General features: G+C 36.1%; 1 protein-coding gene across 2 annotated transcripts in view; it reads right to left on the bottom strand.

Moving 5' to 3' along the window:
- Window positions 1-8744: 8744 nt before the first annotated feature.
- The window catches only part of slc38a4.L (solute carrier family 38 member 4 L homeolog), a 44272-nt gene continuing 26317 nt past the window's right edge, over window positions 8745-26699 (bottom strand). For both annotated transcript variants that reach the window (XM_018252513.2, XM_018252514.2), the window contains 7 exons: window positions 26418-26687; window positions 25290-25369; window positions 23771-23871; window positions 22296-22420; window positions 14666-14810; window positions 14135-14232; window positions 8745-11130 (listed from right to left, as the gene is read on the bottom strand). In XM_018252513.2, the coding sequence (XP_018108002.1) occupies window positions 11029-11130; window positions 14135-14232; window positions 14666-14810; window positions 22296-22420; window positions 23771-23871; window positions 25290-25369; window positions 26418-26687 (921 nt within the window). In that variant the 3' untranslated portion in view covers window positions 8745-11028. The remainder of the gene's footprint in view (window positions 11131-14134; window positions 14233-14665; window positions 14811-22295; window positions 22421-23770; window positions 23872-25289; window positions 25370-26417; window positions 26688-26699) is intronic.

The following is a 26699-nucleotide window of genomic DNA, read 5'->3' as shown; positions in this document are numbered from 1 at the left end:
GCAGAAGGGTGGCCTATCTTATTTGTCCTTTCACACTAATTAGGTGTCATCCAGATGTGAATAGCATTCACATCTAACAGAAGACACAAGAGGGCTCATTTACTAATGCAAGGTACAGTGTAAAATGCAGCAATACACAATTTGACACTGCTTTGCATTGCAGCATAAAGTGCAAAGTACAGAGCACAGGGTTACTTCCACAGCTCCAATAGCATTCTGTACTCACACACAACTGACTTGTCCCTAATGAATAGCATACTTTGGTTGTTTCTGGCGCTGTGATCATTGCAGGATGTAATGGGACACTGCCGCTGAGTGTTGGTGTGTTGTTTAGCTTTTTTAGACTGTGGCCACGGAAACTATTGGAGGAGAGTGCAGGAGGTATAGAGCCACATACTTCTAATTGTTTAACTTGTGAGTTACATAGCAGCACCGCACTATCAATTTGACCTCTGTGTTTGCTTCAAGCCAGCAGGTACTTCTTGTACCATTTGTTGATCAGGTTTTAAACAAGTTATGAAGAAAATAGATAAATAAGTGCTTCACCAAGACAACCCCAACTACATTAATATATTATATAATAATATTATACGGTTATGGGATCTGTTATCCGGAAACCCGTTATCCAGAAATCTGTACTAATAAAACAGTACCTTGTACTTGATCCAAACTAAGATATAATTAATCCTTATTGGAAGCAAAATGCAAGGACATCGTCTATGCATGTTAGTATGTATGCTTAGAAACCCCTTAAAACATGAAGATGTGTTTTTAAGATGGTAGCTGGCTCTATCACTGTTTTCGTTATATTTGTAAGAAGAAGTATTTTGGGTGCTTAATGTGGAAGTTCACTTATTGTATGAAAGAGATCTAGCAAGCGTGACATTGCAACCAAACAGGAAGTTAAAAGTAGATTTTCACTGAAATGTACAGTGTTAAGCAATGTGCCCATTGTTGCACATCATGTATTGAATTTAAATGGTTTGTGTGAATCGAAAAAAGAACTACTCACAGTTTATTAGACTGCGTGCATGAAGATGTTCCATTCAGGAATAGAAAATAACAGAATGTCCCACAGCCTTGCTATTTAGTCTTTGATCTCTATGTCCTTGTCCGCAAAGGAATGGTACAGTGTCTGCTCTCTTAATTCACTTTTGAAGAGAGAGTACAAAGTACAGGAAGACAAATGACTGCAGAAACTGCGAATCAGTTCCTGTTAAAAAACCTGCTTGTGTGTACATCACGGATTGTTGTTTTTTTTTTTTTTTAAAAAAAATTAAGCCCAGTTAAGGAACTTACAGTTTCTGCATTTGTTTTATAAACCTGCCCTTTAGGGCTCATTTACCATCAGGAAAGCAATGTACAAAGTGCAAGGGACCATTTCTTTGCATTTTGTATGTGCCTTGTTTTCCTTTCTTGACAAATTGCTTTAAATGGCTGACCCCATGCCTGTGCTCACCAATGCTGTATTCATGAGGGTTGAGCAGGAGGAGGCATCCCCCTTTTCTGTTCCCTTACTTGTGCATCATTTTCAATGAGTTAGGCATCAGATGTTGTTCTCTACACCTTGCACTGTATTTTTTATACACCACAAGGTGCAGAGTGCAGCCAGACCCCAGGCAGAATAATCTCTTGACTCATGAGTATTAAGGGGCGCACAGTTGCCCCCCCCCATGTCTGCCAAAAACAATCTGCATTGGATATTTAGATTTTGTTTGGCAACAAATTTGCATGCAATATTTGGCTTGGCGGAAGAAAATACCATTCTTCCTGATGTCTGGAAAAAACCCTGAAAAAATTGTAAGATTCAGGTTTTCATTCGATCTTTTTGTGTTTGTGCTCAAACACATTAAATCAACTTTTTTTAAAAATAAATAAGGTAAAATCGGATATTGGAGTTTGGTTGTGTTTGTTTTATTTAAAAAATTAGATACATTTGGATTTTAGTAAATAACCCTCCCATGTTAATTTGCACAATTCATTTATTATTGCATTGTATTCTTCACTTTTAATTCTAATATTTTCTAGGATCTCTTCCCTGAAAACCATAAAGATCACTTCTGTCCTTAAGAGGCTTCTAAATATAATATATTCTGAGAAAATAAAAGGTGCTTTTTCTTCTTGTTCAACACACAAACATGAGCTTGGAATAACTTTATTTACTATTTTGCCTATATTTATCACCCAGGACTATAGGCTTTGGTCTCTGTTGTTAGAGCAAGAAGCGGGTTACTCATCTGTTGCAAAGTGTGCTTAGAGGTCTCTACATGGACCAAAGCAAAGCTTATAGAGTTTCCCATGGAAGGTAACCTGGCTGTGGTTTTCAAACACTGAACTTTGACAGTGCCAGAAAACATGGATAGAACAGTTCAAATTAATTGTGTGGCACTTATGACTGCAAAGAAGTAAAAACTACTGCCATGTATATGGTTTATAAAATCCATTCACTGCATTTGTAATAATTCTTCTGGGACAACAAAGTTATCGTCAAAGTCTGAGAACCATTGGTCTAGCTACTTATCTAACACTGTTTTGGGAAAAGGAGCATCTGTAAGCATACCAATCTTGTTTCTCACGCTGATAAAGATTATTTAATTGCCAGAGACCAGAGACAAAACAGAATATTTAATTAAACATTAAAGCATTAATGCCTTTTTGATACATTTGTGTATTCCAGTGGAAAAAGTGAGAATCATACAAAGTCTTTGTCTGATAGCTCACTTACAAAGAGACAAAGTGTCAAAAAAATGGACAGAGAGTGACACAGTGCAGTTTGGCCCCTCCTTAATGGTTGCAAACCTACCTTCAGTATGGGGAGCCTGACTGTTAATAGCAATTCTGCCATGGAAAGGTCAGCAATTTAGTGCTGTATGGAGCAAGCTGATATGGTGACAATACACAATCACTGGCACTGCCTAAAAAACATACCTCCACCTTTCTTGAATTATACTGTACACCCATAAATCAGTAGTTTTAGTAATTCTACACACAAATAGGTCCAGCATCTCTGAGATATTAATACCCAATCCCCTAAACTGTTCAGGACTATTTGTGACTTTACTGTATATGTTTTGGTTTTATTTTATTGATTGCATTCCTAGTAACTTTCCACTGGCTACATTTTGGGGAGGGTGATAAGCTGAAGGAAGTGGCTTCACATTCATAATTTTCTTTAAAAGAATACTGATTCATTTCATAATCTATTATGGTATTTGTGACATACCCTAACCAACAGCTCAGTTAGTTTGTTATTTTGTTTACAGTTGGTCTTCTAATATAATAAATACTATCTTTTTATGAAAGGCATTGACATTTTGTACAATTTGTTGAAAGAAAAAGATAATTTTGTTGTACACCAGTCACTAACAATTCTCCATACTCTGTTTAACAATTGAATTATACTTGTAATATCTTTTTCCTGGAAGTCTAATAAATATATACATTACAAAAATTAACACTGATGCACTTTCTTAAACTTGGATAAATATGGAAAAGTCCGAAAAAGGATGGTAAAAATGCAGGTAGAGGAATGGTTTGACTTAAGTTGTAACATAATGTAAACATTGTTAGCCTCAACTCACTTTGATCTTAACTGCATGATTAATATGGAAGTAAAAGGAAATGAATGAAAAAGGGAAATAAAAAAGGAATACGGATAATAAAACATTAACATACTTTAACATAAAGGATTAATCTGCTTTAAATGGCTGTGCAACTATATAGAGTAGATCAATTAATGTTTGAGAGAGACAGATATTTCAAATAGCTCAAAAAATACTAGATTCAAACTAAATATTTTCTCTACATCATAGAAAACTTTATTTTAAGGTAAAATGCCCATGTAAGCCAGTTGAGTGCTTTAGGTAGTCAATTCTGGCTGCATAAGTACTGCTAAATTCTAATAGTAAATCCTTTCTTTTACAAATACATCAAGAAGCATTTGTTGTTATTTCTCCCAATGTAAATGGCTGACTATGAAATTGCATTCTTGAATTTAAAGGCTAATTAGGTCATAGAGGTCACGTATTTTGCTAGGGCCAGAAATGGACGTGTGGGAAAATCAGCTGTACATGTTCTTGTTTTACTAACTATACTGAGCTGTTTAAACAGAATGAAGAAAAATAAAAAAAAGCTTGTGAAAAGGATACAATTATAGGATATAACAAGGGAGTGATTTTTATGGTTAATAAAAAAAATAATGAGCTGTCTGAGTGAACGTGAGGGTCTCTATGTCCTGGTGGTCCATCTGTACAGGCTTTCCTTTACTGGAGCATGATAAGGATCTGATATCTGAAATGCTTGGGATCTGGGGTTTTCTGCATAAGGGGTATTTCGATACTTTGAAAAATCAAAAATTTGTATGTTTCGAGTTTTTTCTAGATTTTTATCGAGTTTTTTATCCTGTCCCAACTTTTTTGAGTTATTTTATTGATAAATAAGATAAAATCGTGGATTGGACTTTGGTCGGATTTGATTTAATAAAAATATGAGATAAATGTGAGTTTTAGTTAATAACCCCCTAAATGTATAGGTAATCCAAATTACCTTACCTGGAAAACCCCAAGTTCTCAAGCATTTTGAATAACAGGTTCCATATCTGTGCAAGATACTGTTATCATTACAGACAAAAATCAAAGCTAAAAATGTTTGTTTACATGGCAAACAGGGTTCCAGAACATAGATCCCATGCCTAGGGATACTAATAGTACAACAGGTGTAAAGTCTGCTGGTAATGGAACAAAGACAGTGAATTACAAGTTTAAGACTGCTACTGTTACTAGCATGGGCACAGTGTCAAATAACAAGGGAGATATATAGAATAGATGGACTGAAATATAAAGGGGGAGTGATATCAGCAGCAAGTAAGTTCCATTGCTGAATGATTCTATTAGTTATTTAAGAGCTGAACTACATGAGCATTTCATAAAAAGGTTATTATCAGTCACTGTGCTGACCACTAGCAATAGTACAACACAAAACTGTATGGGGGCTTGAAAAAGTTTTTTTTTTGATTGTATGTAAAAATCAACAATGCTGGTTTTGTCCTTTAGAAAGTATCAAGTTAAGTACTTTTTAAATATCAATTCATTTAGTTAAATAGTTTTGCTTTGATATTGTGTGTAGGAAGCCGCAACATAGCACATCACTAGCGTTACAAATAAAAAACAGCATTTATGCATTTATACCTGTTTGGTGAAATAATTTTCATATAATGGTGCTATCTTCCATTGTTGTAGTTTCCAAAAAATGTGGTTAGAAGAAGAGAGGAGTAAAATGATATATGATCTAGAGGTAAAGTTTCTTCAAGATTAGACTATTACATAATGGGGATTTAGAGCTAACATTTAGTAGCATTTTCGAACATGCACATTACACTTGTGTAAATGAGCTTTATAATAGCTGAATTTTCCTTTAGCTAGAACCTTCCAGTACTGGGGTAACAGGAGTGCTGTGGTCATAAACAGTATAAGGCAGGCTGTGTTTAACTATCATAGACAATACACACATTATAGGCAAGAATTATAGTCTAGAATTAAAGCTATGAACACATAATGGGTTGCTTACAAAGATCCTGGAAATAAGAACAAGAGTACTAAGGGGTTCAGAAGTACCCCCACCCTCAGTGCTCATTCAGGGAACAGTTCTGTTGAGGGTCTGACTTCATTTTGCACCTCATGCTGGATTAAAAATCTGTAAAAGTGCAGGTCCTTTTGTGACAGGTGCAGACCAGCCCTGCCCTTTTATCACATTATTTAGGTCAGGCAGTAAATACAGTGCCCCTTTGTAGCCTGGGTCCACCACCCATCCCCCTCCATATATTAATATAATGCTGCTGAACACACACAGTTCTGTATTCATAAGGGAGGCCACAGGTCTCAGTCCTCTACAAAGACCTGCAGTAATATATCTAGCTGGAAGATTTTATGACATTAATTTAGAGTACACCTTACCAGGTATGTATGCTTAATTAAGGGAAGCATTTTTTAAATTAACATTTTTTGCACTTTGCAACCTGCCTTCCAGAGTTTTAAACGACCACCTATAAAGTCTCTTTTCAAATGCCTGACAAAACTGCCTGACAAAAAGGGCAAAAGGATTAAGAAAACCTCAACTGTGACCATTGTGTGTATGTATTTCTTGTAAAGGCCAGTCAGAGAGAAATTTGGTGACTGCTGTTTTACTGTTGTGGGGAGCCAATTAATGTTCAGATAATTATAAAAACTATTAGCATAAAGATGTCTGTAATAAAATGAAATAAATGCACAAACATGTTTTTTTCCAGACATTTCATTTATTTTTTTTCTTAAAAAGGAAACATTTTAAACTATATTACAAGCATTTAAGTAAAATATTACATTCTATATAAGAACTACATTCCACGTGTATTTTGCACATTATCAGTGTTCTACATAACAAGTAAATTGATATTTGCATTTTTACATCGTTTTATCTAAAGACAGCTAAAGGGTTATAAGACATTAACTAGAAGAAAAACACATTACAAGTAAGCCATGAAATCAGAAAAAAATTACTACAGTTTTTTAATGGAAACAGTAAAGACATGCCAGGCACGCCATTACTGTACAGTACGAGAAACATAGACACACCATTAAAAGAAGAGTAGTATCGTCTAGTAACAACTAAAGTATTAAGTATTAAAATGATTTTGGCAATGTACACTAATATGCTAAAAAGACAGTTGCTTTCAGCCTCACACCTGTACTCTGTCTTTAGAGTAAATGAATGGCTGTTAGAGGATAAATGCAACTTTTCACTCCAAGGGCTATGGCACAATGGATATATTCTCTGCTGACTTTTTTCAACCAGCAAGTGCCCAACAACACCTTTTTCACATTCCACTCACTTGAGTAGGAAACTTACTCTTTTCAGGCCAAAAATGCTCACTTGTGAATTTTTGGATGAAAACTGCCAGTTACAGCATTGTGACAAACTCCTCATTTAAACTAAATGGGTAGCTGGACTGATGGATTCATGAGATTCCTACTGGTTACAAATTACTAAAAGAGAATTATGCTCATGCACCAGCAGTATAAAACCCTACAGGTGGTATACCAGGAATGTCTGCACCAAACTTACAGAAATAGTACATAATGCATTCTCCAATATCTGGTCCAGGCATGGTTATTAACCATCCCCGCAGTGCACTCATAACATGAAAGCCCTGTGCTTAATTGTGCCAGACAACCAGAAAATGATGAGCCAATGGCACACATTAAGATGTTAATGGATGTTAATGGATATGCAGCTAAATCAAAACTCTATGTTAACAGTGACAGGTTATGGTTAGCTCAAGCTGTACATAGTATGCCTGTTTGACAATGGTAAAGAGCAGAAGAAGATTAACATTTTAAATACTCATTATAAAATAAAAACATTTTATTAATGACTAAGGGGCCTATTTACTTAGCTCGAGTGAAGGAATAGAAGAAAAAAAAACGTTGAATTTCGAATGTTTTTTTTGGCTTCTTCGACCATCGAATTGGCTACTTCGACATTCGACTACGACTTCAACTTCGAATCGAACGATTCGAACTAAAAATCGTTCGACTATTCGACCATTTGAAAGTAGCAGTACTGTCTCTTTAAAAAAAAAACTTTGACCCCCTACTTCGCCACCTAAAACCTACCGAGGTGCCATGTTAGCCTATGGGGAAGGTCCCCATAGGCTTTCGAACAATTTTTAGGTCAAAGAAAAATCGTTCGATCGATGGATTAAAATCCTTCGAATCGAACCATTTGAAGGATTTAATCGTTCCATGGAACGATTTTTCGTTCGATCAAACTATTTGCGGTATATCCTTCGATATTCGAAGTCGAAGGATTTACATTCGCCAGTCGAATATCGAGGGTTAATTAACCCTCGATATTTGACCCTATGTAAATCTGCTCCAAAATATATGATTTACATAGGGTCAAATAAACTAGTCATGTAGCTTTTCCCCCTTTCTTTCTGTAGAAAAGGAATCAACTCTTTAGCCATTTTTGTATGTATCATAGATCACAAGTTGCAAGCATTATAAAAAAAATGTATGATCCACTATCTGAAAGGAACAGGTATTTAACTAAACAACAGAATAAAGAAATACTTTAATGTTCAGACTATCTAACTTGAAGAATTAGATAAAATACTAGGAAGGATATTTAAAAAAAAAGCTGGCTTAAGCAACGCAAATATAACCTTGTTACTTTTAAAACGTTCAGAATTTAGGTTACAATCTATTTAAAATAGCTTATTTTGTGTGATTTTAATACACATCCTACAATCCAAAATAAAATGAACATAAAACTTTATTTTTTTTTCAAGCTAAAACTAAAATACATTTTAGACTAATTGTTTGTGCTCATTGTGAGCCTCTTTAGATTTTTTTTAATAAAGGGCTTAGAACCCAAATTAAGGCAACATTGGAAAAAGTTGGCTATTATACTGTATATGAGTCTGTGAATGTTTTATATATATATATATATATATATATATATATATATTTTTTTTTTTTTCCTGTGTATATTAAGGCAACATGTGGAGCAAATCAGGGCTCAAAATGGGGCCAAATGTTGTTTTTTCTTAATATGCATTACTATGCACTGACTAGAATATATATTTAAATTCTATAGAAATGAATGAAGAGTGGTGGAATTTCACTCTAGTGGACTGTGGTGATCCCCAACTTCACTCTTTGATAAATATGCCCCTTTGTTTTTATTTTATTACATTTTTATAACTTTTTTCTATATCGTACTAAAAGTTAATTTTAATATTAGCATACCCTGTAATGTAAAAAATAATAAAGATTTTTTTATGCACTTCACCATTCTGTTTGAGGTAAGTACAGTTAATAAGAACGGCACATATCTGTTTGTGCTCAGTTATCAAATTATCAGTAACATAGATGTCAAACAGTGAAATAATGCAAACTACAATAGCATCATGGCTGGGTATCAATGGCAATCAAAGCCAAACACATCATAAAGAACTGAGAATACAGAAACAACGTACATTTGTATGTGGGGAAAATGTATATATACAATATATCCCAAGCCAGTTTCCTGCACTGATAGAGGATCTATTAATATTTTCTATACTATACCAATCAATAACAAACATTCATCATCCAAGTACATCCAAGTACTCCTTAACACTTTAGTCAGTTATTGTGGAAGACTTGATTATATACTGGCTCAAAATTGTTCAGTGCTAAAGTTACACAAAGACAATCTAAAACTATGTCACAGTACCTGTAGGCGGAGAACTTTTATACATTCTGTGCCTTCTCCAAAGAAGATGCTAAACAAAAATGTGCTATAATTCAAAACATGCTAACAGTAAATTTGACATAAAACAGTAGCAATGACAGGCACAGTCTTACTCAAAGATTTTATTTGTTTATGGTGTCTATAGATGAAATAGGAAAAATAAATGGCAGCTATTTACCAAAATGGAGGGGATTTCTGGGACGTGCTGATATACAGTATGTATATATATATATATGCAGTAGCTGTATTATTATATTGTATATTCCCCCATGAATAGGAAAGAAAAAAGCACCAATAGGATATTTATATATTTGTCATGGTCCACATACATGGAACAAATTTGCTTAAGCCAATAATCATTAAACATTATTTAAACAGATTATTTTTCTTTTCATTAAAATATGTCAAACAAATGAATAAATGGCTAATAGCTTTTGTGCAGCCAGTATATACCAATATAGCATAACTGACCTGATTCCATTGAGATGTGCTCTATGGCAAAATAGGAAGTAAAAGTTTTTCCTATATTGACTTAAGACAGAAAGGTTTAGTAAATAAAGGCTTATTTATATAGAGGTAGGAACTCAAAGGCTTAAGGACCAAAGGTTTAGTTTTCTGGAGGTAGGGAACAAAGGCATAGGAGCTGAAGGCATACAGCAATTATATGGAGGCAAGACACAATGCTTGCAAAGTTGGTTAGCATTTTGGTAGTAATTAGCACATTTATGGCATTACATTGATTTAAGCAGGAAGGAATATTGACTGCATTTAAACCGTTACATGGAATTTATTTTTGGACCCTCAGCTATTAATTATACATGCCTGTAAGCCAAATCCATCTATATATTATAGAACTGCCTTCCTTAAACCAACTTTACTCCATATACTACCCCCTAAAATATGTAAATACTAATGTGCACCAATGCAATGTAATATCTAATGCCACCATAGCTATATACATACACACACACACACACACATCTATATCCTACCTTTGCTATAACACCAACTTCAATCCTGTAGACCATGTGGAGGCATTGCATACAATAAACTAAGATATAAAAATCCACTTAAAGGGCAATGTTGCATGGATGAGTTTACATATAAACCTAACTGATGTGTTTCAACTACCACTTTTCCATGAACACTAGATAAAGACTATACTAGAGTCCACCAGCATATTTTCTACTAGATACAGAATTCTAGAACTTCATTTTGTAAGAGGGAAATAACTTCTTTGCTGACAATGGAGCTACAATGTAGATGAGCAACTGACATTTGATCTGTCTCTCAACAGCAAACGTTTAAGAGGGTACACAATATATCAGTTTTGACTTTCCAGTTAGTATTGATTTAACAAGCCTATTCTTTTATATATGATGCCATGAGTAAATGCAGCTCAACTGCAGCTCCTCACAGGTGTGGAGAAAGAAATTATGGGAAAAAGACAAAAGCAGTGACCTGCATAACCTTACCATAAATCAGTAAAATTCCTTTTACAGTGGAAAACTACCTTTGAAAAACATTGCCATTTGTAGATATCTGTGGGTGCTATCATAAAATATACATTATCAGCAACACTCTGAGACTAGTTCATATATCTGAAAACATAAATAGCAACCCAAGAGGCGCAATTGCAATATTCAGCATTCTAGATAGGACAGTTCCTTTTCAGTTGCCTTCACTTGTATGAAAAAAAACATAAAGGGAATTCCAGCCACACCAGCAAGGACTTATTCAATAAAGTGCAAATGATTAATGCTGCTTGGATGATGGTGGATTTTGGATCCAGTCAAATACAATTAGTGTCATGCTTCCGATCATAAATACGAAACCAACTATCAGGAAAACCAGGGCCTGCAAGATAAAAGAGGAATGCATTTAGTAAAAAACAAATCTTTGTTTTTGTAATTTTCCACATGCCTAGTGGTTATTTTCATTGGGTGTGTGAACTGTTTATTTGACTGTATGTTTTTCCTTAGTATACTGACTTTAATAAATAAAGAGCCACATGCTTTCTTTCTTTGGATGTGTTCACATAGATTTCAGGGAATTGGCAGAGAAAAATGATTGCACTTGTGTACTAACAATAAAAATGATGTTGTAATAATGTTTTCACATATGTGTCCTGGGCCCCCAGGCAAAAATTATTTCAGAGCACCCTTCTCCAAGAACAGGACAAGGTGGGGGATCAGATATCTTCAACCCGCCCCCCGCCCCACACACTGGAGGGTCTGCTCTGTGAATTGTTACACCAAAGGCAATGGAATTGCATTGACCAAATATTAGTAAAAATTAAATAATACTCTGAATTATAGAGTTTAATCTCTTGCATCTATATGTACCTTGACATATTGTACCTCAGAGAGATCTGTGCTGTGATAAAAGGAGCTTGGTATAATGATGACTGATTTGGGGTCCAAAGAAGGCAGGTAGTCTAGAACATCCTCATTTTTACTTCTGGATTGTTGGGAGGAATGCACAAAATTGGAGCCCATGACTAAATGCCTATAGGGCACAAAACGCTTAGGGCCCATGTAGGTGTGTAAAAAATTCTACAAATATTATTTTTACTTTATTTGTTTTGGCTCTGTGGATTCCTTGTGTGCTGGACATTTGTTTTTCTAACTTTGTTTCAGATTGCCGCTCCCTGTTGCTGAGGGTCTGGTGCACCTGTGGCACTTGTTACACTTGTTGAGTTATCAACAATGGCACTGTAGCATCTTTTTTCCTCTCTTTCTTGAGGAATGTACAGACAACCATGTTGCCTCATTCTACTAAGAATTCCACACCAGTCCTAATTCTGTCTTTAAAGTAAGGATTTTATTGGTCTTAAACATAACATTATATGGCATGCCCTTCACAATGCTTTGAAAAAAGCGATCAACTTCATATTAATAGCTTTCCTTTGGAATGAGATGATGGACAAATACAGTGTCCACATACTTTGGGTACTATAGTTACATTGGCACTATTTATTTTATTGATAAAGCACACCAGTTTATGTAGTTCTAACAGTATGACTGTAAATTTCCCAGGTACTTTATTTTTGGTTTACAGACCCTTTAGTTATATAAAGAATGGCAATTAATTTCTTTGACCTTTAAAACTGAATTTGAGAAGTTTGTGCAAAATCTAATGTATTCATTGCAGTGGTTCATAGCTTGCAGCATCCTGAAAGGTGGAAAATTACTGCCCTCTGCTGTTGACTAGAATGTATAAAATAGATATTTTCACAAAATACAAAAATATTAAATGGAAGTTCAAATATATGAGGGCATCCTATATCTCCCCCTAGAAACATGATGCTGGTAAGTGCATGCTGCTTTATTAAGGAACCTTTTATGAAGAAATAAAGCAGCTCTGGATTGCAGATTTTCAGGTGCAAGCCATTTTTCTGATATTAAAGGAGAAGGAAAGGCTTCATGCATTTGGGGGTGCCAAATGTGAGGCACCCCCGAGTGATTGTATTTACTTACCTGAAACCCCGGGCCGGTGCTCCTATCAGCAGAAATCTGCACCAGTCCGGGGTGATACCAGTGAGCACCACGATCCTCTTCCGTCTTACGATACTTTGCGTGGCTACGCATGTGCAGTACAACGAGAAGCCGAACTTTTAAAAAATCAGCTGTTTCTTTAAACTGCGCATGTTCACTGGTATAACCCTGGGCCGGTGCAGTTTTCTGCTGGTAGGAGCACTGGCCCGGGGTTTCAGGTAAGTTAATACAATCCCTTAGGGTGCTTACATTTGGCACCCCCCACATGCACAAAGCCTTTCCTTCTCCTTTAAATGCCCTTGTGAATAAGCCCTAATAGTTTGCTACATAACGAATTCCAGAGCACTGTATAACAATTAGTTAGGCAATTTGATTTCAAACAGGGTGACCAATTTTCTTCCCATTTTAAATAATAAGAATGAGTTAAGCGCCCTCTCCTGTAGACATTGGAGGATTGTCTCTGTAGATGTAGGATAGCTATGCAATGAAATAATTTCTTCTTAGATACAATGCCCACTCAGTTTGTAAACAATAGCCCAAAGAATGCTTACAAGTTTTAAATACTTTTGAGTGTCATGAAAAATAAATCTTGACTATTGGTGGACAGCACTGCAGGGGCAATCTTGGGAAAAATAGTTTTTGATGTTCTTTTTTTTGTAAATGTGTGTTACAACTTAGAAAAAAACTATAATATATGGAATAGTTTTGGTAAAGTAACTGGTGCAGGAAGATATCAATTTATATATTGTATAATATACTGTATGTGTATCACTTTTGGTACTGCAATGTGCCCCCAATCACCCTTTAAAGCTGCACCAACATGAGCAGAACCCCCCCCAGAAAGTTTTCTAGGAAGTATATACCCTTTAATTTACACAGATACCACAATACTACTTTTTATACCATTGGAGAACTTAAATGGGTTGTAAACCCCCAGTAATAAAAACAATGTCATTTTAAGCAACTTTCCAATATACATCAATTACACATTTTCAATGGTATTAAAGTTTTTGGTAAATGTAGCTGCTATTGGAAACAGCATTTTTCTATATCTTTCTATTCTCTGCCCTGGTTATTCTGACTTTTGAAATCATGTAACAGAAGCCAGATGATTTTTTAAGTACAGCTGAACAGGGCCCCCTGCCCACTACTTAACCACACTGGCAGTGCTTTAAAACAAAACAAAACCCAAGTTTCCTCATACCTTGTTCACCATATTTGACCACATTCAGTTTTAAGCACTCTGAAAATTATATTCAAATTGCCTACTGCTCATGATTTGCCCAGAAATAAAAGCCCTTTTCTAACTCAATATTTGATTAGTATAATGCATAGTTAATAGTATGTGACAATTTAAAACTTACCCCAATTTTCTGAGGTGAGCGGAGTGATTCCTTTTTCACTATTCTCAGGTAAAAAGCAGCTGGAAGAATAAAGATTAGCATTGTTGCAGCTGAAGCACCTATTAAGGAAACAGGGGAAAAAAATGATTGTCACTTACTGTATAGTTCTGTTACATGCAGTATTTTGTTACAATATTCTAAGGCCTTTTTATATCCCTGCATCAGTACACAACATAGCATCCATACAACAGATTGTAGAAGAGCAGAAGAAGAAATATTTAATGGTTTTACCACAATCATGGGTTTAGATAGTGGCATAACTATCATACAGCAGACTGTGTGGGGGATCCCAAGTACAAAGTCTCAGATTGCTGGGTCCCCTGCTTAGATTGTAAACTCCACTGGGGCAGGGATTAATGTGAATAATGTGTAATCATTGTATGTATAAGCATTGCAGAATATGTTTCACTATATAAAAATATAATAATACTATCACATTCATGCATTTTATGATCAGTTTTATCAGGAGCCAACTAAATTCTAATAACCTACCAATGAATCCAAAGATATCTTTAATGGTTGGCACAAATATTACGAGTGTGTTGTTGAAAGCCAGTATTACTAATGCAATCAAGAAATGCCTTAATAAACTGAAGGGCTTCCCAGGAAATAACATTGTGATGACTGATGAGCGGATCTGTAAAGCAAACCAAGCATAATACCATAAGAGATGAATCCAATATAAATTGTAACAAATGCAAAAGTAATAGTAATAGCAAAAGTAATAGTAATAGCAAAAGTAATAGTAATAGCAAAAGCATAGGACAAAATATAAGAACGGTAAATATCCCATTTCATATAGTGGAACAACAATCTCAGCATTCACAATCTAAAGGGCAACTACAACCCTATAACAACCTGCTGTATAGATTCCTAAATATAGCTGAAGTGTTTAGATAAAATTATGTTACCCTTCTTCCCACAAAGAAAATGCTCCAATGCCCACAATGTAATGGTTTTTAGTGCGGTGGGTGAATTGCCCTTTAGATAATTACATCATATAGATTTAAAACAGAAAAATATTGGGTTCAATTAAATGTACCCTTGCAGTTGGGAAATATTTAAGAAATGGCTTCTAATGATCCTTTCGCAGATGTTGACCATGGATATTCTATCAAATAATATCACTGAAATGTATGTGGGTAAATATTAAATAAACTTATCTATGTCCATGGGAATGCATAACACTCTATAGGGATGATTTATAAATCTTTACAGGAATTCCTCAATATTATTATAATAAAGTACTTGTAAAAAATGGTAAATACATACAGATAAGACCTTCTTTACATTAAAGATTTTAATATCTGTTTAATAGCCATTGTATTCATACATAACTAGGGAATACAGAATTTATAGAAATTGTGGGGAGTGCTATGCAAATATGCTGTCTATGGCTTTGGCATGATATTCTCATGGTTGGCATGATATTTTCAGTCAGTTTGCACTAAATCACAATACAGATACAGGCGAAAGTTGGCCACACTTGGAGTAGTTGTTCAACTGGTGGTTTTTGACTAAACTTGTTGCCATCAGTTACGTGTGAGGTCCCTGCAAGCCTATTCAAACATACTTTCCTGTATGAAATTGTGTATAGGAAAGTCTGGTTGACTGATATTCCCCATAACACAGACATGAACTTATCACCCTGGAATTACATCTGAATAAACTGGTTTAGCATATGGGGCCATATTTTAATACACCGAGCTGAGAATGAAGACTGATTTTTATTTGTTTAGTTGAACTTTGCAATATACGCTACATTTAACATATTATATTTAATCACTCTAAAAAACTGCAACCTGCCTTTTTTTTCAGCTCTTTCTGGTTGCTAGAGTCCCACTTTGGGTGATGGCTTATGGGACCCTAAAATACATTTTCACCCAGATGAATGGAAATAGCTACATGTAAAATACTGTTGTAATTGCGATAAAATGTTATCACCCTAAAAGTGGCCATACACAGGCCCATAAAAGCTGCCATCATGGCCCCCTGCAGAGCAATACAGCAGCGTATTCACCTGGCCAAAAATCTGACCTAGCCCAAGGAATAATTCTTTATACATATATATATATATGTATATATATATATATATATATATATATATATATATATGGGTAGTATTACCCTAGCAACCATACAGCAGTCTGGGTGTTAGATTGAAGAAATTTAGAAGAAGGCCTCTATAAAAACAAAAGCTATAGAAATAAATTTAATAAAAAAAATGTATCCTTGCAGCGGATTTTTTTTAGTATCTCGTCAGTGACCCTGCCAACCAATTACCACAATGAAAGAAAATGTAATTTTACAATATACAGTACATATTTAGTACATATATATGTCTTTATATATTCAGTACAGCTTTCCAGTGGTTTTAAACTTATTTGTAAATGCTTTTGAAGCCATTGTTTGTTTTCAGATATAGCTGGCTTATGTGGTCAGAACCAGAAATACAGATAATACAAATGGTCAGATACTGCTTTCAATAGCAATGTTTATTTATAACTAACTTTAAAATAGGATAGAATTACATTTTCGTATATACTTATTGTGCAAAGTAAACTGTTTTTGGGTTAGATGGCCCCTGTAAACTGCAGTGTGGATAGAAGCAGAATATGAGGTAAATGGTTAAAAAAAAAACATGAAATAAATGTAGGCTAAATGAAAAATACCTAAAACATTATAAACATTCTCCCGTTGCCTGGTTTCAGGTAGTGAACATGCTGTCCATGGCAAAACGGAGATGTTTCCCTGAGGAAGCACTGCTCTGCCAATCGTGAAAAAGTAGGTAAAAGGTCGCAATTGCACGCCGTTATTAGCAGATAAGGGCCGTCATAAGTGCACAGTGCCTGCAGCACAAGCTTCATTTCTAATCATAATGACTGTAATTATTGACCTGTACCAGTCACTTGCTGTCTTGTGCTGTTGCTATATAGCTACTGGTGTGTTTGCTGCTGAATGAAAGTGAATTTGATAAAGAAAATTAAAACCAGACACAAGGATAAGTGCAAATTTGCATTGCCCTTTGAATTCGCTTTCATCAGGTAATTTGAAGGTCTCTTAATTGCACGGGCTAATAATTATATTCTCAGGAGGTTGAAGTGCTAGTGTCATTTCAGTTTATACAGGTGGGATTGTGCTGGCTTAGTTGGTTTTGAACACTGACATTTTTTAATTCACATTCTTGATATAAAATGTAACAGAAAGGAATGTATAAAAAGGTACTGTAGAAATTGTTAGACATATTCGAAATAATGAAGATGAACTATGTCTAACATGATGTGTCAATAAAACAAGACAGTGGTGATACTTGGGATTTGTCACCAAAGAATGCTGCTTATAAAATAGGTTTTTGCAGTGCCGGTGTGTTTTTGCTAAATGACTTTTAAGTGTTATATTTGGCTAAATTGCAAGCTTATAAATCATCCTTCAAAATCACTTTTACACTCCCCCTGTCAGGTCCTGGGCACAGACACTGAGTTCCTAATATCAGAAAGAGTGCAGCCACCTGTTTCCTGTTTTTTAAGACAACCTCTCCTGTTTCTAACAGTATATCCAGCTGGTTTGATATGTTCAAATACAGGTATAAGACCTGTTATCCACAATGCTCAGGGCCTTGAGCTTTCCAGAAAAGTGGTCTTTCCATAATTTGGATCTCCATGCTAAAAAATTATTTAAACACAAATAAAGCCACTAGAATGGGTTTACCTCCAATAAGGAGTAAATGCATCTTAGTTTGCATCAAGTTCAAGGTACTGTTTTATTATTATAGAGAAAAAGGTAATATGTTTCAAAATTGATTACCTTCCAGTAATTCAGAGCTTTCCAGATAACATGCCATATAATGAACTACAATGAATTTTTTAGAATATTTTTTTTAAATGTGAGGCTCCATTATTTTTCACAATGCCTCTGCATTTTAATCTTCTTTGTGAAACTGTAGTTGTTAAAGATCACAGGTCAGTTAAGTGTTAAAAGAAGCATCTCTTCTGAGAGTTCATGAAAATTTGGAAAATTAGCTGGAGGCCATTCTCTTTTAGGTCATTGGCTGACTGGGTACGTTTTTTACCTAGTGAGACAGGTTAAACATGTTCTAACATGGAATGACTGTAATTTACTGGAATACCTGAGTTGCAAAAAACCTGAGTGTATGCAAAAAAACGAAGATTCATGTTTCTGAACATAGTATCAGCAAATCAAATTTTGAATATGTTGCTATAGTGGTGTCCTTTGCTGATATGAGCAATAATCAGGAGATCTCTTAAAGTTACAGGCACTCTGTAAGAGCACACGCAGCGCCGATTCTAATGAAGACGCCGCCTGAGGCGGCTCCTTAAATGCCGCCCCTCCCCTCGCAGAAACACTAGTGCGGAGAGCGCAACTGCGCTCTCTCGCACTAGTAAAGCCGAATTTCCGGTTTCAAAACCGGAAATTCGGCTCTTTAAAGTGACAGGAGCGGCTTTTTGCCGCCCCTGGAAACTCATCTGGCGCTGCCGCCTGAGGCGAGCGCCTCAGCTCGCCTCATTGGCGGAGCGCACCTGAGCACACGTAACCCACACAGAATGAATATTTGCTCTCTCCTGCCTGAGGCAAGGAACTCACCTCATGCAAGGACTGGCCCTCCTCCTGCTACAACAAGTTTTCTGGCTATTGTATAAAATTTGCTGGTTGCCATGTGAAAGCAAATAATGTATGGGGTATGCCTATGGGGTTGCTAGATAAATGACAATGTGTTAAAAAGACTTAGGTTTGTACACATCTAGTAACCCATAGAAGCTGATCAGTAAAAGCAAACTGCTGATTGGTTGCCATGGGTTACTAGACAAGTAGCAAACTTAAGACCATTACATCACCCCCTATGTTTGCCCAGGTGCATTAACCCACAGCAACCAATCAGTAGGTGGCTTCGATTAACATAGTAACATCATAACTGGCAATTTAAAAAAGTTAAAAGGTTGAACTTGATGGACATGTGTCTTTTTTCAACCTATTTTACTATGTTACTATGCTACCATGTTACTAAGTTACTTACTGGTCACCTGTTTCAAAACAAAAAAATAATTAGTAGCAAACTTAGTGCCTTTTATTACATATGTTTGTTAGTTGTTTAGATATGAGACATCATTGAGGATTTAGACATATTTGTAATGACTGGTCAAAAAGGTCATGGGGTGGTAAGTGGAAGTTGCATTTTACTGGTACCTCAGATTGCAAGGGGCTGAGAAACAGGGCCGGCCTTAGGCCAATTGGACCAATTGGGCCCAATTGGGCCCCGCACCTCTGGGGGCCCCGCACCACAGGGCAGCACAGATAATATTTCCCTCAGCACATGATGCTGCCTGGCCTGCCCCCAACTTTGAGAGTCCAGCCCATCCCCAAATCCATAGGTCTAGCCTGCCCCCAACTCTCATAGGCCCAGCTTTCCTCCAACCTTGATAGGCCCTGCCTGCCCCCAATCCAACCAAGCCTGCTCCCAAGCTGAATCGGCCCAGCCCCAAACTAATTGGCCCAGTCCACTCTCCTATTTCCTCCCTCTCTCTCTTACCCTGTGTGCCCCTATTATGTTACCTTGTCTGCCCCTTGCCTTTCTATTTTGTGCCTGTATGCCCTTATTTTCCTAAATACTTGGTGTGTCAGTAGCCAGCAACACTTTGTCTAGGGGCCCCGCCAACATGGTCCCAATTGGGCCCCACATGTGATAGGACCAGCCCTGCTGAGAAACTCCCCTGTCAACTGCTTTGAGCATTAGAAGCACTAAACAAACCTCCACTTGATTTGGTAAGTCCCAAAGAAAGAGCATTTTAATGTTATTGTATTGGAAATCTTTGGGGATTTGCCAAATCAGTACAAATCAATGTTTACATTAATATGAATCAGAAAATGCAGAAAATTATTTATACATCACAACTGCTAGCGATATTCCACTCCTGGAGTACCAATTGTATTGTCATTCATACAATTTATTTGAGCAGTATAGCCTTCATTGAAGGGTATCATTCTAGGTTTCGCGTCCGAGACCCTCACTCTCTGTTTATAAGACTGGAAGTCTGGTCTCTGATTATGATTTGTAAGGCACTTTGCACACATTAGTGATTAATGAGGGAAATAGCATCAAACCCTCACAATTTCCCTAGCTTCACAAATGTCTTAAAAAATGTGTGTAAGGGCAATTTATCAAGCACAAATTTAAATTTACCATAGGGGTTGTTTTAATCTCCTCCTATTTATATTTGTTTACCATGGGGACTTCTACTAATGGCACACATTTTGAACAACTGTAGTCAAACCTCTCATCTACCTGTTACTACTTCTAGTATGCACACAGAGTTCTGATAGGTGGACTTTGGCAGCAAATCTGTGGGTCAAGCACCCATAAAAAGGCATAGGTTTTGTAAGCATTTATGCATTATTATTCTGCAATGGTAAGAATTGTGGGTTTGCTTCAATAACTCTAATGGCAATGACACACTTAAGGGTAGGCATTAAAATTACCAAAACTCTTACAACCCTTTTGGAGATTGATTGGCAGCCTCTGTGGCTATACAGTATTTCATTTATAGGAACTGTATAAGGGTAGTGGCACAGGGGTTGTTTTATTGCCCGTGTTAAAGTGCAAAAATACCTCCAAGGCATTTTCATGTGATAACAAGAGCTAAATAATTTACCAGAGAGTTACATTCAGCAATGACACAACATTTTGATCAGTTTAAGGAAGGGGTCCCCAAACCTTTTTACCCATGAGCAACATTCGGATGTGAAAACAACATCCAAGGGGTTGGTGAGCAACGTATTGCTCACGAGCCACTGGTTAGGGATCTCTAGTTTAAGAGCAATGTTTTTTTGCAGCAAATAAATGGCAGAAAATTCTTTGCTATAATGAGTACTGATAAAATGAAACTTGTGTCAATGCCCGCACAACCCTTAATTTATCAATTTATATAAATGAGCTACTATATAGCCTTGACCTTGAACAGGTAAGTACAGGGCTCTTTTGCTCCTTGTATCGACTGGCAGTCATGCTTGTTGCTAAGGAATTATGATGCCTATGGATTTATAACTTGCCACCCCTCACATGGTAGGAACACAGTTGTGCACTATAGACTATCTTTTGCAAATGTCCTTAACTTGCACCATTATAGACACCAGCAAAACAATAATAGAACTTGCCCATGATTGGAAAATTGCACACACTACTGTACATAGCACCTACTACTACTACTACTGCTACTACTACTGTTACTTGGAATTCTAGGGGAAAAAATTCTGCACTGTGTGTAAAATAAATAGCAATATCACAGATTTTTGATACTATAATTCATCTAGAATATATGTTGTAAGTCCTTAAAGCTATTTTCAGATTGTAAAAATATTTTTACTTTAGATTTTTTTGGGGGGCTGATCATTTGTATCGGTGCTCTGAATTTCTGTTGACAAGACTTTAACTCTGGTGACCTCAGGACTATATGTATATATGTGAAAGGTAATACAGCCATCAGCTGCTTAAATCAGGGCTTTAGTGGCTCTATATAAGAACGCTCTTTAGCCCTTTATTTCACAACTAATTCATCATATGAGAAGTGTTGAGCCTAGTAAGCTAAGGGCAGAGCCTGCAGGGTTGCAGGGTGATTGCACAATGTACTTAATGGATGTGCATGCAGTTAATTTATCACAAAGTACATCAGGTGTCTGTTGCCATAGGGCTTGTCAGAAAAAAATGTTGGACTGGAGCAGTAGAAACCTTGAATTGGAGTTTTGAAAAAAAAAAAACCTTTTCTTTATTGATTAGTTATTGGTCTAGAATATAGTAGACTGGAAAGTTGAGCTGCACAGATGGAAAATAAGTTAGCTATATCATGAATACTTACAAAACTTTTTCCTAAATGCCACACTGTTACACCGAGGTACAAATGTACAAAATAGGTAAGAAGCTGTTTGTGTGTATTTCTCACTAAATTGTTTCATCATCTAAGCAGCACCCTATTTATCTTTTGTTTTGGGCTATATGTTTGATGCGTGTCCTTTAATTTTGCAGCACTATAGCATATGTTGGCACTTGTGGATACTTGTTAAGTAAAAGTTTACTGATTTAAAATACTTACTGGGGAAAGAACAATATACTTACCGGGAAAAGAACAATAGGAACTGTCAAGGTTACTGCTACAAGAACTGCTAAGCGAACACACAGCAGAAGGGTGTCGAATCTATACACTTTTATGTAAGTATGAAGCAATTCATCATTGACTTCTCCTGCAAGTGGAGAGATTATAACCATTAACTTGATAGCAAATGGCACAGTTAACATAAAACAAATAAAGGTGATAGGAGGAGCAAAAAATGTATTCTTAACTCTTAGAGGGAGGAAGATTCATGGCTTTAAAAATTAGTAATTTCTTCCAATTTGATTTGCCTGCTTGCCTGCCTGCCTTTCCTCTGTGAGTGTATTCTCAGTTAAAGGTTTGGCCTTTTTTTCTGGCATGGCTCAACAATGATCAGCAAGACAGAGATTATAGAGTGTTTGGATAGCAATGTCTTCTTCTGGAGAGGGCTTAGCCCCACAAACAGACCATGCATGAAACAAGGCCCAGTCTCCTAATCAATACAGTTCACAACAGGGGAGTAGTTTGCCAAAAGTACGAATGTAATTTAATATTTTTTAAAGTCATTTTAAATACAAAAACAAACTAAAGTAAAAACTGATTTTGCCATTTATTATTATGTAAATGTTAACATAGATGCTTAAAATTCTTGGTATAATAGAAATCTTGTAATTGTGACTGTAACGGTAATGAGCCATGTTCAAGGAGTTACAGTCTTTTTCCAGTGATCATCTTACATGTCAGGTGGAAATAACAACAGGATAAAATTGATCAGTGGATGCTTGTAATAAGCTAGGCAAACCATATGCTCAACAACATGTCTGGAATCCTAGCCTTAAAGGACGAGCATACAGTTATTTAATTGCCAAGAAATAAAAGAAGAAATACTATCACCCATACAAGTAATAACTTGTAAAAACACAATTTACAGGTATGTATTGCTACTTTTTATTACTCATCTTTCTATTCTGATCTTCTCATATTCATATTTCAGTCTCATATTCAAATCAGTGTATGGTTGCTAGGGTAATCTGGACCATAGCAACCAGAGTGCTGAAATAGCAGTCTGGAGAGTTTGTGAATAAAATCTTAATAACTAAAAAAAAACTATCACAAATAAAAAAAATTAAAAATTGACTCAGCATATCACTCCCTACACAACAACCCCTTTAAATGAGCGAAGAAGAGATTGGACAATAGCAGTGGAGAAGAGCTGACAATTTCTCCAGCAGGATGCAGCTAAACCTGGATGAGGGGGATGATAAATAATATAGTGGGATGCCTGAGGCCCAAGATTGGGTAGGCAATTATTTAGCATGCAAATACATTTAAAAATATTACTTTATTTAAATGAATTCCTAATGCAAACATTGTATTTTAGCAGCTACTAGAGTATTGGACAATGTTCAGGAAAGACAAAAAATTTGCTTAAATATTTTGCATATATTTTCAATTGTTTAATTTACTTAAGTATTAGGGTGCAGAGTAAAACTTGGCTTACCAATAAATGTTAGATAACCAAAGAGGGCTGCAAAGAGATACATTATCAACATGCCAGCGATGGATACATTGGCAATATTCTGCATAACCTTTCGTGAACGCCTGAAAACAAAATAAGCAATCATCCAATGCAATTAGTATTTTTTTTTTTTTTTTTTTTTTTGCAAATTCATTCTGAACATAACATTACTTATATATGACATTTATCATGACATGGCTAGGGTTGCCACCTGGCCGGTTTTTAGTAGGGCTAGTTGGTAGGAAAGATGTGGAGAGAGAACCTGTGAATGAGGACTAAATATTGTGAGACTTACTCCTGTTAAAGTGCCACTAGGATTAAGATATAGGTGTAGGGTAAGTAGCAATTATATGATCTAGTGAGGATTAGTGGGGTGGTAGCTTCTTACTACATAGACTGGACATAGTCCCAGAGTAGCACACATTCACATTGATACTGTCAGAGTCTGTTCACTGGGGCTAGAACCTGGTGTATGTGAGTACTGCACATACAAAGACTGATTTTATTGATTTGTGCTTGCATGAAGGAGAAATGTGTAGTGTTTTACATGCATTCCCTTTCTGAGAATATGTTCAGCAACACAATTCAAGTTATTGTTTTAGGAACCACTGATGCCAAATTTACTATAAAGAATTGTGAAGTTTGTGCATAAAAATATGGCTACCTTTTCCTCCAATACTACTATGAGGGCCCAGCTGAGAGAAAGAGTTTCATGAAACAAGCATGAACATGAATATGCAAGAATTTAATATCTTTCCTTGTACACTGTACAAACTTTCATTTGAAGCAACGAAGAGGGTTCTTCACAGTCAGGACAGTGAAGTTGTGGAATGCACTGACGGGTGATGTTGTGATGGCTGATTCAGTTAATGCCTTTAAGAATGGCTTGGATGATTTTTTGGACAGACATAATATCAAAGGCTATTGTGATACTAAGCTCTATAGTTAGTATAGGTATGGGTAGATAGAATTTATTTAAAAGTAGGGAGGAAGTAGGGAGGAAGTAGGGAGGGTGTGTGTATGGATGCTGGGTTTTCATTTGAAGGGGTTGAACTTGATGGACTTTGTCTTTTTTCAACCCAATTTAACTATGTAACTATGTAACTGTCAGTGGCGTAACAATAGAGGTAGAAGGCCCAACAGCTGAGGGCAGGCCTGGACCACAGGATCTGCTTCCTCTATGGGAGGGGGACAAAGCCATTTGGGTGGGTAAAAGGAGGTCTGGGTAGGGACTGATGCTAGCGCTGGGCCCTCCAAAGATTTTATATCGGGGGACCTACCTATCTTGTTACGCCACTGTACACCGTATACATATTTAGAAATGTCAGTTCAAAATGTATTTTCCATAAAAATCAGTAAATTCATGTAATATAGATTTCTACATTGAATTTCAATTTGGAAGGCACTATAATGAGCAAATCAGTAAAAATACAAAATATATCTAATATTTGATGTGTAGATATCAGTAGCATTTCTAGACAGGTAAATTAACTAACCATACCTTTTGAGTTCACTGTAAATTGGTAAGACTTCAGGATGACACACAAAAGCAAAGGCCAAAATAGGGATGGCATAGGCAGTCTGAAAGACACAAGAGTTTAGTTAGAACAGTCTTATGGTACCCACACACTGACAGATCTACTTCTGCTTGTAGTTGGGTGAATGATCAGCATAAGGGAAATTCCACTGTTCTCTATTAATTCATTTAGGATTTGAAGGGTATATTTATGAAATGGTGAATTCTCACTTTCACCTACTTTTAAATAAAAACCCCATACAAGTGAATATAGAGTGATGGAGTTTGTCTCTGTAACATGTGGCAAGTTCTGTTTCTCTTTTTGACAAATATGACCCATTGTCTCTTTGCAACATAACTATGCAAAGTAACAGAACACCTATTCAAAGTGATTATAAACACAACCAGATCACAAAAATGCATTTGAAACCCTTAATATTTAAAGGATGAAGCCCATAAAATAGAATGATAAAAAAGGTGCCCCAGTACTGCATATACAGTATGTGAAATGTCTGTCGTAGCACTTCTTAGGTCTATGTGTCATTTTAAAGAAACAGAGTGGTGAGCTATAAAGCGGCAAGGCAGGCATTTCACATATAACTGCAGAAAAGGCCCAGGGCTCAACAACATTTTAGTTTACTGCAGATGGAATTGTAGGTTTCAGTACCAGATGGGGGCACAAAACATGCAATGCTTTGTTTGCTAGAACAACTTCAGATAATATTTACTTGTTAATTCATGAATATATTTACTGAATGTTTGGAGACTGCTTATTTAAGGTGGATTTTGTTTCTTACAGATTGTTCTTCTCCCTATGCTAAATGGGCCTTGCTCATATTTGCCCAGCCATTAAAGTGGTGAATTTACTGTGTATTTGGGAAAACCAACATTGTTTGGAAACATAACTACCCAACCAAATAGTTTTTGGGTACTGCTTCAGTCTGCAGCAAAATACTAGGATTTACAATTAAGACTTGTTTTACACATTAGTATCTCTTTAGTTAAAATGGACTGTAGGCGTGCAGACTGTAAACTTAGTATAGCAATAATATATCTGTATTTTTCAATCTCATACTTTATATTTTCATGTTAAGGCTCTGAAATATTACCCACCTGTGAATTAAACACAAAATACTTCGGTTGGCACTTGTTCTCATTGTGGACTTCATATTCTATGTCACTACTGTGCTTAGGCACTTCATGGCCTTCATTTCCTGTTTGCTGTCCTTTTGTATCTTCCAGCATAAAATTGACTCCAGACGCAACAGTGTTATTCTCTATCATAATTGGATACATGTAATAAGTATGGTTGCTTGTCATGTTTCCAGGATTATGACCCAAAAGTGGCAAAGGGCAAGGTATTTGAGTTTTTTTATAAATTACCTAGAAAAAAAT

This window comes from Xenopus laevis, chromosome 3L (assembly GCF_017654675.1).
Source record: "Xenopus laevis strain J_2021 chromosome 3L, Xenopus_laevis_v10.1, whole genome shotgun sequence".
In the NCBI taxonomy this organism is placed as follows: domain Eukaryota; kingdom Metazoa; phylum Chordata; class Amphibia; order Anura; family Pipidae; genus Xenopus; species Xenopus laevis.
Note: the sequence above shows the minus strand (reverse complement) of the source record. Positions and strands in the feature narration are given on the sequence as shown.